The sequence below is a fragment of the Haematobia irritans genome, chromosome 1 (assembly GCF_050003625.1).
Source record: "Haematobia irritans isolate KBUSLIRL chromosome 1, ASM5000362v1, whole genome shotgun sequence".
In the NCBI taxonomy this organism is placed as follows: domain Eukaryota; kingdom Metazoa; phylum Arthropoda; class Insecta; order Diptera; family Muscidae; genus Haematobia; species Haematobia irritans.
In genome coordinates this window covers 203,604,341-203,619,167 of record NC_134397.1, presented here as the reverse complement: position 1 = coordinate 203,619,167, position 14,827 = coordinate 203,604,341, and the positions used below count along the sequence as shown (strand labels likewise).

The 14,827-nt window shown below is 29.4% G+C and overlaps 1 protein-coding gene across 1 annotated transcript; it reads left to right on the top strand.

The window, feature by feature from the left end:
- Positions 1–2,211: 2,211 nt before the first annotated feature.
- LOC142222453 (phosphotriesterase-related protein) lies at positions 2,212–13,955 on the top strand. The gene is made up of 4 exons (XM_075292601.1): positions 2,212–2,400; positions 7,302–7,817; positions 13,005–13,387; positions 13,637–13,955. The coding sequence occupies exons 1-4, from the start codon at positions 2,382–2,384 to the stop codon at positions 13,772–13,774; spliced, it is 1,056 nt and encodes a 351-aa protein (XP_075148716.1). The 5' UTR covers positions 2,212–2,381; the 3' UTR covers positions 13,775–13,955.
- The last annotated feature ends 872 nt before the right edge of the window (positions 13,956–14,827 follow it).

Sequence of the window (14,827 nt, the reverse complement as noted above, 5' to 3'; positions counted from 1 at the left end):
CCTTCTTGTAAGTCGATAGTCCGGCTCGTTTTTCGGTTGTAGACGATACACCCAGCTTATTTGCGGCATCTCGGAGAGAGAGGTTAGGGTTTCGCTTGAAACTACCGGCAACTCTCTTTGCCGTCTCAGCGGCTTCCGATTTTCGATTTCCCCCCGATCCAGACTTCCTGGCTGTCGACAAACGTTCCCCAAACACTTTAATTACATTTGTAACGGTTGATTTGGCAACTTTTAGCGATTTTGCCAGCTTTGCGTGCGAGTAGCTCGGATTTTCGCGATGCGCGAGCAAAATTTTGATACGCTGCTCTTATTGCTTGGACGGCATTTTGACAACTGAAGAATGAATCCCTGCTTCGATCAACACCAAAAAGTTGTTTTGTTCTTTTTTATTAAAGACTTAAAGTCAGAAAAGAACAGTGCTTGATATAAACGAAATGGACTGTGTTGTTGGTTCAAAAATATTTTTTTTATTGAAAAAATAAAAATTTTGTAAGAAACGAATTTTTTTGGTGATAAAAGTTTAAAATTTTCGAAGAAATTAAAAAAAAAATCTAACAAAAGAAAAAAGTTTTCGGTACACGTTTTCTAAACGTTTTTTTTTTCTTAGTGTGTATATAAATGCATCTTAAATACTCCGTTTTATTAACATCTATGAGATTAAGTTTTTACATTTCTTTTCTTTCTTGCCTTCTCTCAGAGAATGTCTTTACATATGATGGTGTCAAACAGCTAACTAAATTGGAATGAGATATTAAATAAGAAAAGGAACTGAGGAACTATGAGAGCGAAAGTGACGGAATGACACATGACTATCAGCGTTGCCGTTTTGGTCCGATCGGACCAAAATTGGTCCAAAAGATTTCTAATTTTTAAATTTGGTCCGATGGTCGGACCAAACGAAATTTGGTCCATTTTGGTCCATTTTCATAAATTTGGCCAAATTTATAATTTTTTCCTAGAATTTAAAATTTTTATCACAATAGTATATGTGCAGTGAAAAAAATATTGACGTGAGGCCAAAGATTACATATGCTTAAAATACGAATGCGAATTTTGCTTAGCATAGAAGACGTATTTCTCTAAAATAAAAATATGTCTCTTGTCCAAACGACTTTAAACTATTCTATGAAGTCGGTTTGTCCTTATAGTTAAAATTGGGTATCCTAACATGAAAGAAAATTTCGTTGTACTAAAGTCAAAATGGCCTTAATACTTCTGAAAATAATTTCAAAATTAATGAAATCGTTTTTAATAGTGTTAACTTTTTGCATTTCGACTATAAAACTAAAAAGCGTTTAAAAATAGGAGATATTTTTTAAAACTTTATTTTGAAGTCGTTTTTTACTTGAAACATATAATAATTTTCAGTTGTAGTCGAGTCTGAATTTGGAAATTTAAGTAGTCGTTCACACGTTTCCAATGGACTTTGATAGCACATGAAGAAAAACAAATTAATACATTAGAATTTGTTTCCTAGAATCAAGTACAAAAATCTCAAATTTAAAAGAGAATTGTGACGTACATTTCTCCTCACTTCTAGTATCTGCTTCTTTGGCTTGGAATCAATACCACAATCAAAATCTTTGCTTTTTTTCAGTGTGGGATTAGATACCATTTCAATCAGAAAATCGAATATTTCGCGTTGATGTCAACCAAAATTGACTTTAAAATTCGACCTTTTCAAAAAGTCATTTTTTTCAAATTTAAAAAAAGTTGAAAAGTCGACGTTTTGATGCCAACCGCTAAATTATATCAGTTTTTTTCTGATTTACTTTACTTTTTTAATAAAATCACTATGTGCAACAATAAAATACTTTTTAAAGCATTTTTTTTCCTAGAGGGAATTTTGGTCCGATTTTGGAAAATTTTTGGTCCAAAATAAAATTGTGTAGTGGCAACGCTGATGACTATACAATTACTTTTACTCAAGTGCTCACATAAATTAAGCACCAACCCAATACACATAATTTTATGAATACATTTTTTGGTTCATGTTGACAATATGTTTGCAATGTTGTTGTCTGCTATGGTAGATAACATAATAACATGGATTGGTGTGGAGAATGTGTGTGAATTCTTAATCTCTTCGTTGTTTTGTTCACACACTTCACTAAACAAATGTCGTAGATTGTTCTCACACTGATGAGATATTGAGCATATTGGGTGAATGCAATTCATACGATTTTCAAAGGTTTCAGTTTTTCACTAACTACGATCGAGTGCAGTCACAAAAAATTTTCGTGGAAAAAAAATCGTTTTTACAAAAACATAAATAATAAAAAATATTGAACATTTCTAGACCCTTATAACATTATTTATTACAACTAATTGTCCATCATAATAGTGTGACTTTTTGGAGTTTTTTTTTTTTTTTTTTCAAAATGCCTATTGTTCAAACCGGTAAGTTTCCATTAAAATGGCATAGAGTGCTACATGGTATATAACCGAATCTAAACTCCACTGATATCCATATCTTTATGGAGTTGGCTATCTCTCCATTTCAATCTATCTTAAGTGGCTTTATTGCCATTAATTAAGCAATTACTTCACATAATCTGTGTTCTACATTGCATTAATGTTTATGGTTTGGCCTACAAACTTGGGATTATTTAAACTGCTTTGGATGACGTTTATTATTTATGGACATGTCCCGTGATCTTCTGAAAACAAAAAATTTTAACAAATAGAAAAAATGCAATTGGTTGAAACCCCCTTGCGGTGGTTTGTTCATGACGTATTTGTTTAGAAGAAAACTCGAGGTAGTAATTTTTAAAATGGTGAGAATAAACTATAACATAATCGTATATAAAAATATAAAGTAATTAAAGTTATTAATACTATAAAAGTTAATAAAAATAATTGATTATTTATAGTTAAATCTTGAATTACTAATAATTTAGGTAAAAATCCTAGAAATGGAGGAAGACCTCCTAAGGATAATAAATTAAAAAATAAAAAAAATTAAATATTTGTATCATGAAACAATAGTGAAAATAATTGATTAATATAAGAAATTTTTAATATATTAAATTGATACACTATAGAAAATGTAAAAAAAAAAAAAAAACAAGTATATACGGCCGTAAGTTCGGCCAGGCCGAATCTTATGTACCCTCCACCATGGATTGCGTAAAAAACTTCTACGAAAGACTGTCATCCACAATCGAATTACTTGGGTTGTGGTATCTTAAAACTTCTTAACATCGTTTTCTAAGCCGTGAGTTAGTCCATACGTGGTAGAGAGCCAGAATTGAAATATGGGGGTCGCTTATATGGGGGCTATATACAATTATGAACTTCATATGGACCAATTTTTTGTGATTGGGGATCGATTTATCTGAGGGCTATATATAACTATAGACCGATATGGACCTAGTTAGGCATGGTTGTTAACGGCCATATACTAGCACAATGTACAAAATTTCAACTGACTCGGAGGAAATTTACTCCTCCAAGAGGCTCCAAAACCAAATCTCGGGATCGGTTTATATGGGGGCTATATATGATTATGGACTGATATGGACCACTTTTGGCATGGTTGTTAAATATCATATACTACCGCCACGTACCAAATTTCAACCAGATCGGATGAATTTTGCTTCTCCACAAGGCCGGAGGTCAATTCTGGGGTCGGTTTATATGGGGGCTATATATAATTATGGACTGATATGAACCAATTCATGCATGGTTGTTGGATACCATATACTAACATCACGTACCAAATTTAAACCGAATCCGATGAATTTTGCTCATCCAAGGGGCTCCGGAGCTCAAATCGGGGGATCGGTTTATATGGGGGCTATATATAATTATGGACCAATGTGGACCAATTTTTGCATGGTTGTTAGAGACCATATACTAACACCATGTACCAAATTTCAGCCGGATCGGATGAAATTTACTTCTCTTAGAGGCTCCGCAAGCTAAATCGGGGGATCGGTTTATATGGGGGCTATATATAATTATTGACCGATGTGGACTAATTTTTGCATGGTTATTAGAGACCATATACTAACACCATGTAGCAAATTTCAGCCGGATCGGATGAAATTTTCTTCTCTTAGAGGCTCCGCAATAGAGGTGTGCACGTGACACGAAATTGTCGTGACTCACGAAAATTTTCGTGACTCACGCGTGAGTCGTGAGTCACTCTAAGGGAAACTGCGTGAGTGTGCGTGAGCGTGATTAACCAACCAAATGTCGTGCGTGAGCGTGAATCACGAAAATAATATCTTCGTGAGCGTGCGTGAGTAACGAATTTCGGAAAAACACGCTCACGAAAATAATCCCGCTTACGAACATAAAATGCTTAGGAGTTGAATTCATTTATAATTTTTGTGATATCTTAGGTGTTAAGAGTTTTATAACGCTCCCGATTTTAATCATACTCATGTTTTCAGTCATGTTCTGTAGGTAAATTACTCATAAAATTATTCGTGAGTCACGAGGTTTTTCGTGAGTCACGACATTTAAAAGATTTTCGTGCGTGAGTGTGCGTGAGTACAAATTTTCTTTTCGTGAGCGTGCGTGAGTCCTACCAAAAAATATCGTGCGTGAGTGTGCGTGAATAAGATTTCTCCGTCGTGAGTGTGCGTGAGCAAAATATTACTCACGTGCACACCTCTACTCCGCAAGCCAAATCTGGGGATCGGTTTATATGGGGGCTATATATAATTATGGACCGATGTGGACCAATTTTTGCATGGTTGTTAAAGACCATATACCAACACAATGTACCAAATTTCAGCCGGATCGGATGAAATTTGCTTCTCTTAGAGGCTCCGAAAGCCAAATCGGGGGATCCGTTTATATGGGGGATATATATAATTATGAACCGATGTGGACCAATTTTTGCATGTACCAAATTTCAGCCGTATCGGATGAAATTGGCTTCTCTTAGAGGGTCTGCAAGCCAAATTTGGGGGTCCGTTTATATGGGGGCTATACGTAAAAGTGGACCGATATAGCCCATTTGCAATACCATCCGACCTACATCAATAACAACTACTTGTGCCAAGTTTCAAGTCGATAGCTTGTTTCGTTCGGAAGTTTGCGTGATTTGAACAGACGGACGGACGGACATGCTCAGATCGACTCAGAATTTCACCACGACCCAGAATATATATATACTTTTCACCACGACCCAGAATATATATATACTTTTTGGTTTTTAGTTTTTTACATTTCTTCATCCAAATGAGTTTCGAAAGTACAACATCCCAGCAAAAAAAGCGTCGCCAAAAAAGTAGTGAACATGTTCTTTTTGGATCCGGGAGTGGTGCCAAATTGACGCAGAAGCGATGAATTTAACATGGGCTTGTCATAGGACGGATGTCCACCACAGCCTCTGCACTGAATTTAAATCACTTCTTAAGGTGTTTTGGATGTGAATTAAGAAATTTTGTGATATTTTGACAAATAAATAATTTTTAAAATTTTTATGATTTTTAATGCATTATAACGCTTGTCTTGAACTTTTGTGATCAAATATTTTCAAAAATTCGAAATTTTTCTACAAAGGATTTAGCATTTTTTACGACTAAATTTAAATAATTTGTACCATTTTATTAATTCTTAATCTGTTTTTAACTGATTTGAAACACACAAAAAATACATTTCCCATTAAAATATGAAAAAAAGAGTTATAAAGAATTTAACTCAAATGAACTTCCTGTCCAGTTACAATAAAGAACATCTTTGGGAGAGAATTTTTGGAAGTTCTTTTAACGAGCCTTGAGAAGAACGCTTTAGAAGATCTAAAGCAATGACAAGGATCCAAAAGTGAAGTACTTCCGCCCTATGGCAACCTCGTGTAAAATTCATTTGAGATGGTGCAAGTTTGCACTACTACCGGATCACCGATTGGGGATCCAAACTACTTTTTTGGAAGCTCTTTTTTTGCTGTGTAGTTTTGTGGTGACATTTTTTACATGAAAATTGGTTTGAACTTTCATATCTTCAACTATGTTCCGAATTCCATGTTCTAGTTCCAAAACAAAAAAAGAACAGAATTTTCAATTTGTTACTAGGTAATCAATCAAATTTTTAATCAGTTCAAGATTGGTCAGCCTAATTAAGAAACGAGTTAACATAAATTTGTGATAATACCTGTTGTTAAAATTAAGAGTAAATTGGCATATCAACACCTCTCTTATCATAACATAATTACGCAGCAAAAAAGAGCTTCCACTAAAATAGTTTGGATTTTTATCAAGTTTTTTATTACACTTCTACTTGCTTATTATCTAATTTCTAGAATTTGAAAATTTTTTTCTCTTCGACGTGTAGGTGTTTTTACTTCAAAGTAAAAAATATTTTCTTAAATCCAAACTTTAAAACAAATATGAAAAATTCTAAAAATAAGTCTTAGCATATATGTGCACTCAATAGTTAGCTTGTATGATAATATTTTGATCTTCCATTTTTTTGGTATTGATTCCGAGCCAAAGATTCGGCTTCATAGTTTTTAGGGAGCTATCTGTCTTTAATTCCAGGCTCTATAAAATTTAAATTAGGGTACATACCTGATCTATCGAAATTTCATTTTCGTTTTGCGTTATATTAACAAAGTGTGTTATGTACAAATAAATTTCAGTTTAAAAATCCAAATTATAAGAGATACTTCAAAGTAAACAATGTTTTCTTAATTAAAAAAAAATTAAACCAAAAATCTAAAATCCTTAATATAAGTCATATATTTTTTGTTTATTTAAAGATTATTTCTTTAAATCAAAAATGTTTTTCTTTACTTAAAAGAAAATTTGTCTTATTTCAAAGACATGCGACTTTGACAGAGGGAAGTGAATTTCAAAGATTCGTATCATAAATTTAAAGAAGGAAATTTTTAAATCGGAGTCTATAAAATTTCTTTATTTTAAAGCAACTTGTCCCAAATATTGTGAATAATTTTCCATATTAAGTCAATATTTTTTGGAGTGTAAAGCGTTTTTATCTTAAACCTAAAGACAATTTCTTTGAAATAAAAATGCTTTTCTTTACTTTAAAGAAAATTTGCCTCACTTCAAAGACCTACGGCTTTGATGAGGGTGTGCAAATTTTCAAGATTTGTGTCCAAATTTAACGAAAAAAATTTTGAAGCAAAGATTATACACTTAACTAAAATGTCATTATTTTAAAGAAGCAACTCGTGAAGCCGTTTTCAAGGATCTTGATTTTATAAAAAAATGCAATAATATTGTGTAAATGGATTTATATTGTCTGTGTTTTACATTGAGCCTCTTCTTATTTCATGGTTTCCGACAATGATACTATTAATTAACTTTTTTTTGTTATTTTTTCAGTTTTGGGTACCATTGATCCAAATCTCTTGGGTCGCACCCTTACCCATGAACACATTGCCTTAGATTTTGAGGGATTCCATTGTGATCCACCAGCAGATTACAAACAATTTTTGGAGGGTAAACTGTGTATGGAAAATTTAGGTTTTGTCCGTCAATATCCCTACTCGAGTCGCGACAATACACGTTTCTATGATGAAGCAACTCGTGAAGCCGTTCTCAAGGATCTTGAGTTTTACAAAAAATTCGGAGGTGGTACTATTGTAGAGAATAGTTCACATGGCCTCAAAAGAAATTTGGAATTCATGGTAGAGGCAAGTAAAAAGACTGGAGTACATATTGTTGCTGGAACGGGTCATTATGTCAACGATTTACAAGATGCTGAGCATAAAAATATGACAGTGGAACAAATGACCGATTTGTATTCAAAGGAAATCATAACTGGCATTGAATTGGAAGGTGTGGGTATGGTGAAATGTGGCTTTATCGGAGAAGTTGGAAGTGTTTATCCCATACATGGTAAGCTAATTTTTATAACTATATCAACGAATTTTTTTATCACAAATTATTATCAGACAAAGAAACAATCACCCTTATTCCTAAAGTCGCCCTCGCTCTCGCCGTCGCTTTTTGTCGTCTGTCGCTTTTAAGTCGTCTCGTCATACATTTGGTATTCCTGCGAAGTGGCGACGGCGACGACGACGATTACTTTTTGTACCAATTACAATACTCGGTAATAAAAGGCCGATATCACTAGAAAACAATCAGCTGATGTGCAAAAAAAGAATTTTAATTTTTTCGGTTTCACATATTTTTATTTCTGACGCAATTCTAAGTCGGAAAATTAAAAAAAAATATTTAATTTGACGCGGAAAAAATGTGGATATATATTCGAGGACACTTAAAGCTTCCAAAACTACAAAAATGGCGACGACGCTGAGATCAATGGCACAAGGATCATCGTGAAAAAAAAAACAATCAGCTGATGTGCAAAACTGAATTTTAATTATTTATGTTTAAAATGCTGTTTGTTTGTAATCCAATGTGGACTTCGAAAATCAAAATAAATGATAAATTTGACTCGGGAAATGATTTAGATATCTACATTAGGACAATAACAACATCCGGCATATACAATTGGAACGACGTTGACATTATGTGTCCAAGGATCATTCAAAGTTCGACACAATTGTTACCTAAGTTTGGTGCTAAATAAAATACATTGGCCTTGAAGGATTTCTATTAAAAATAAATGGAATTGAAAATCAACACGTTTACTTTAATTGTACAGTGTTCTTTTCTATGATTTGAAAGTGATGACCATAACTGCTATATATAATGATTTTTTCCCATTTTTTTTAATTGTTGAAGATTAGTCACTTTACCTCTTACCTCTTACCAATTTCCATTTTTTACATTTATTTTTCAGTTGTCCGATTAATAAAGTCTAAAAAACTTCTTCAAAAATTAAACACTAAACTCGTCGCTTGTAAATTTAAAGGCGACCAAAAGCGACGATGTTGGCGACAAAAAGCGACACCAGGAATACCGATTTTCTTCGATAGCAGAATATATCGACGAACGGAATACCAATTAGTGGCGACTGACGAAAAGCGACAAAAAGCGACGGCGAGAGCGACTTCAGGAATAAGGGTGAATACTTTCTTAAGGAACGAATTTTCTCTTTGTGAAAATGTATGGCTTTTAAGTGTGCAAATGTTACTTTTTCACATTCGGAATTGATGAACCGTAGTGTTGCAATCTGCTGACAGCTCTATCGTAAAGTTTGAAATTTTTGAGGTTATACGTCCTAAGAACGTTTTCAAATACGAGCGCTATTTGTGTTGTCAACAGCAACTTATAAGATTCATATCGCCCATAAAAGGCAATAAATTGTGGACAATTTATTTTATTTATTTCAAATAAGAGTTTGTCAACATTTTATTTCTATAGAAGTTTCATTCAAAATTTTATTTGTATAGAAAATGTTGTCAAATTTTATTAGTATAGAAAAATTTTCTATAGAAATAAAATGTTATTTCTATAGAAAATTTTGTCATGATTTTATTTCTATGGATAATTTGGTCATGATTTTATTTCTATAGAAAATTTTGTCAATTTTTTTTCTGTAGAAAATTTTGTCAACATTTTATTTCTATGGAAAATTTTGTCAAAATGTTATTTCAATAGAAATGTTTGTCAAAATTTTATTTCTACAGAAAGTTTTGTCAACATTTTATACCTATAGAAAATTTTGTCAAAATTATATTTCTATCGATAATTTTGTCAAAATTATATTTCTATAGAAACTTTTTGTCAAAATTTCATTTCTATAGAAAATTTTGTCAAAATTTTGTTTTAGTAGAAAATTTTATTTCTATAGAAAATTTTGTCAAATTTTATTTTTATATAAAATTTTGTTAAAATTTTATTTCTATAGAAAATTTTGTCAAATTTTAATTTTATAGAAAATTTTGTCAAAATTTTATTTCTATAGAAAACTTTTCAACATTTTATTTCTATAGAAAATTTTGTCATTATTTTATTTCTATGGAAAATTTGGTCATGATTTTACTTCTATAGAAAATTTTGTCAATTTTTTTTCTGTACAAAATTTTGTTAACATTTTGTTTCTATAGAAAATTGTGTCAAGATTTTATTTGTATAGAAAATTTTGTAAAAATTTTATTTCGATAGAAAATAAAACTTATTTCTTTAGAAAATTTTGTCAAATTTTAATTTTATAGAAAATTTTGTTAAAATTTTATTTCTATAGAAAATTTTGTCAAGATTTTATTTGTATAGACAATTTTGTCAAGATTTTATTTCTATAGAAAATTTTGTCAAAATTTTATTTCTATAGAAAATATTGTCAAAAACTTATTTCTATAGATATTTTTTTCAAAATCTTATTTCTATACAATTTTTTTTTTCAAAATTTTATTTCTATAGAAAATTTTGTCAAATTTTATTTTTTATATAAAATATCAAAATTTTATTGTAATAGAAAATTTTATTTCTATAGAAAATTTTGTCAAAATTTTAATTTTTGTTTCAACATTTTATGTTATTTCTATAGAAAATTTTGTCAAAATTTTATTTCTATAGAAAATTTTGTCAATTTTTTTTTCTGTAGAAAATTTTGTTAAAATTTTATTTATATAGAAAACTTTGTCAATATTTTATTTCTATAGAAAATTTTGTCAAAATGTTATTTCTATGGAAAATTTGTATTTCTATAGAAAGTTTCGCCAAGATTTTATTTCTATAGAAAATTGTGTTAAAATTTTATTTCTAGAGTTTGTCAACATTTTATTTCTATAGAAGTTTCAATCAAAATTTTATTTGTATAGAAAATGTTGTCAAATTTTGTTTGTATCGAGAAATTTTCTATAGAAATAAAATGTTATTTCTATAGAAAATTTTGTCATGATTTTATTTCTATGGATAATTTGGTCATGATTTTATATCTATAGAAAATTTTGTCAATTTTTTTTCTGTAGAAAATTTTGTCAACATTTTATTTCTATGGAAAATTTTGTCAAAATGTTATTTCAATAGAAATGTTTGTCAAAATTTTATTTCTACAGAAAGTTTTGTCAACATTTTATACATATAGAAAATTTTGTCAAAATTATATTTCTATCGAAAATTTTGTCAAAATTATATTTCTATAGAAACTTTTTGTCAAAATTTCATTTCTATAGAAAATTTTGTCAAAATTTTGTTTTAGTAGAACATTTTATTTCTATAGAAAATTTTGTAAAATTTCATTTTTATATAAAATTTTGTTAAAATTTTGTCAAAATTTTATTTTATAGAAAATTTTGTCAAAATTTTATTTCTATAGAAAATTTTTCAACATTTTATTTCTATAGAAAATTTTGTCATGATTTTATTTCTATGGAAAATTTGGTCATGATTTTATTTCTATAGAAAATTTTGTCAATTTTTTTTCTGTAGAAAATTTTGTTAACATTTTGTTTCTATAGAAAATTGTGTCAAGATTTTATTTGTATAGAAAATTTTGTAAAATTTTTTTTTCGATAGAAAATAAAACTTATTTCTTAGAAAATTTTGTCAAAATTTTATTTCTATAGAAAAATTTTTCAATATTTTATTTCTATAGAAAATTTTGTTAAAATTTTATTTCTATAGAAAAGTTTGTCAAGATTTTATTTGTATAGACAATTTTGTCAAGATTTTATTTCTATAGAAAATTTTGTCAAAATTTTATTTCTATAGAAAATGTTGTCAAAAACTTATTTCTATAGAAATTTGTTTCAAAATCTCATTTCTATACATTGTGTATTGTGTTAAAATTTTATTTCTATAGAACATTTTGTCAAAAACTTATTTCTATAGAAAATTTTGTCAAAATTTTAGTTCTATAGAAATCTTTGTCAATAGTTTATTTCTATTGAAAATTTTGTCAAAATTTTAGTTCTATAGAAACTTTTGTCAAAATTTTAATTCAATAGAAAATTTTGTCAGAATTTTATTTCTATAGAAAATGTTGTCAAATATTTATTTATATAGAAAATTTTGTCAAAATTTGTTTTCCTATACAAAATGTTGTCAAAATTATACTACTATAAAAAATTTTGTAAAATTTTATGTCTATGGTTAATTTTGTCAAAATTTTTTTCTATAGAAAAATTTGTCAAAATTTGATTTCGTAGAACATTTAGTCAACATTTTTATAGAAAAAATTTTCAAAATTTTACTTTGTAAATATTGAATGAAAAAAAGGTAAATAAAGATGAATGTATAAATAAATAAAAATATTTATATAGAAATGTTGTCAACATTTTATTTCAATAGAAAATTTTATTTGTATAGATAATCTTCTCACAATGTTATTTTTATAGAAAATTTTCTCAAAATTTTATGTTTATAGAAAATTTTGTCAAAATTTTATTTCTATAGAAAATTTTCTCGAAATTTTATTTATATAGACAATTTTGTAAATATTTATTATTTATATAGAAATTATGTCAAAATTTGTTTTTCTCTACAAAATGTTGTCAAAATTATACTACAATAAAAAATGTGGTAAAATTTTATGTCTATGGACAACTTTGATATCAATAGAAAATTTTGTCAAAATTTTATTTCTGTAGAACCATATTTCAAAATTTTATTTATATAGAAATGTTGTCAAAATTTTTTTTCAATAGAAAATTTTCTCAAAATTTTATTTGTATAGAAAATTTTATCAAATTTTTATTTTTATAGAAAAATTTGTCAAAAGTTTATTTCTATAGAAAATTTTGCCAAAATTTTATTTCTATAGAAAATTTTCTCAAATATTTATTTATATAGAAAATTTTTTTTCTTTAGAAAATTTCCTTAAAATTTTATTACTATAGAAAATTTTGTTAAATATGTATTTATATAGAAAATTTTGTCAAACTTTTGTTTTCTATACAAATGTTGTCAGAATTATACTACTATAAAAATGTTGTAAACATTTTATGTCTATAGATAATTTTGTCAAAATTTTATTTCTATAAACAGTTTTCTTAAAATTTTATTTATAAAGAGGATTTTGTCAAAATTTTATTTAAATAGAAAATTTTGTCAAAGTTTTATTTTTATTAAAAAAAAAATTATCAAACTTTCACTTCTTTAGAAAAAAAAATCGTTCAGACTAGATTTTAAAATTCTTTTTTAATTTGAATTCACTTACAAATTTATTTTCAGACTTTGAAAAACGTGCCATTAAGGCTACCGGTGAAATCCAAGAAGTTCTGGGCTGTGGTGTCTCCTTCCATCCGGGCCGTGACGCCGAAGCTCCTTTTGAAATTGTCCGTTTGTATTTGGAAGCTGGCGGCAAGGCATCCAAGTGTGTTATGTCTCATTTAGATCGTACCATATTCGATATGGATCAACTTTTGGAATTTGCCAAATTGGGTTGTTACATGCAATACGATCTCTTTGGCACTGAATGTTCTTTGTATCAACTTAATTTGACTGTAGATATGCCCTCGGATGCTCAACGTATTAATAACCTAATGAGACTGATTGAAGAGGGTTATGTGGATAGAGTTCTGATGTCCCATGATTTGCATACAAAACATCGTTTGGTAGGATATTTGTTTTTTTATATATATCCAGAGAAGGAATATGATCACCTTAAACAAGTTTCAAGAGAATAGAGTTTCTTTTTTACGCGGAAAATAAAACATGTTTTTATATTGGGAATTATATTGGGAATATTTTTGCGACAAAAAAATCTCTGCTCTTGAATCAGCTTTGATCTGATCATGCTCCTTCTCTATGTGTATTTAGCAAATTTTGCTACAACTCTTATTCACTTTCTCTATATATTTCAGACTTCCTTTGGTGGCCATGGTTATCATCATGTCCATATGAATATTCTTCCTCGTATGTTCGCTAAGGGTCTTTCCGTAGATCAAGTAGAACAAATGACTGTCATCAATCCAGCCAAATGGTTGGAATTCAATCTTTAAGCAAATAATGGATTAGCATTTTTATGATTATGGTCATTGTATTTATTTCAAATGTTTATTCCTTAAATATCGGTTAATGAATTATCGATATTAATATCGATTAATTATTATGCTAAGTGTAAGCTTATACTTAATGTTTTAATATATTACAAATGAAAAATAAAAAAAAAAAAAAACAAAATTCTATTAAACCAATGCGTAATGACCGATCGGGAGATCGGGATATATCTTATGGGGCTATACCGAAACAGGGACCTATAAACACCATATTCGGAACACTTGTTAACGTACCAAGATTTCGAATTTCAGGCAAATAGGATATTAATTGCGGTGTCTAGAATATGGGGGCTATAGCGAAACATGGATATGGATTTACACCATGTTCAACACACCTATTGACGGGCCTAAAATACCAATTCCAGGGAACTAGGATAAAAGTTACGGGTCAAGAAGTCAAGGGATCGACCTGTATGGGCGCTATACCGGAACATGGGCCGATGCACACCATCTTCCCAGTTTCGTTCGAACACCAAACAGTTCATCAGCACTGGAATATCCCCTTTGTGACGGTATAAATAAAGTGATGAACCTTTTTTTAAGCCATTTTTGGTTGACGCGTGCTGAGTGCGATGGTGTTGGTTTCTGCCCAGAGCTTCAATACCGTCTTTTGGATATTTTCCCGATAATATTCGGCATTTATTTTGAGCCCACGAATACAAGCAGGGAGCAACAATCAAACCCACACCAATTAATTCAACTAACCTTTTAGGCAAATTAAACCAAATCCTTTACTTTTACCCGTCTAATTTTTTTGTTCATCGGTTAGCTCTTAAACCACATTCATTGACTTTAGTCCAAGCTCATTTTTCAATATGTGTTAGATCAAATTTTCCTTTCATTTTTCGGATAATTTCACAGAAAAAAATTTCCGTAGTTAAACTAACGCTAAATTTAACTTATTTTTATTGTAAAAAAATTATTTGTTAGTAGTTAAATTTTATTACTTTTTGCGAAATTTTCCACAGCCCAATGAAGTTTTCGTTTTTTTAAGTA

What these genes read in the sequence shown, in the direction of transcription:
- LOC142222453 (XM_075292601.1), top strand. An exon ending in AAGTGTTTATCCCATACATG is followed by an intron (nt 7,818 to 13,004) that starts GTAAGCTAATTT and finishes ATTTATTTTCAG; the next exon opens with ACTTTGAAAAACGTGCCATT. An exon ending in TGCATACAAAACATCGTTTG is followed by an intron (nt 13,388 to 13,636) that starts GTAGGATATTTG and finishes TATATATTTCAG; the next exon opens with ACTTCCTTTGGTGGCCATGG.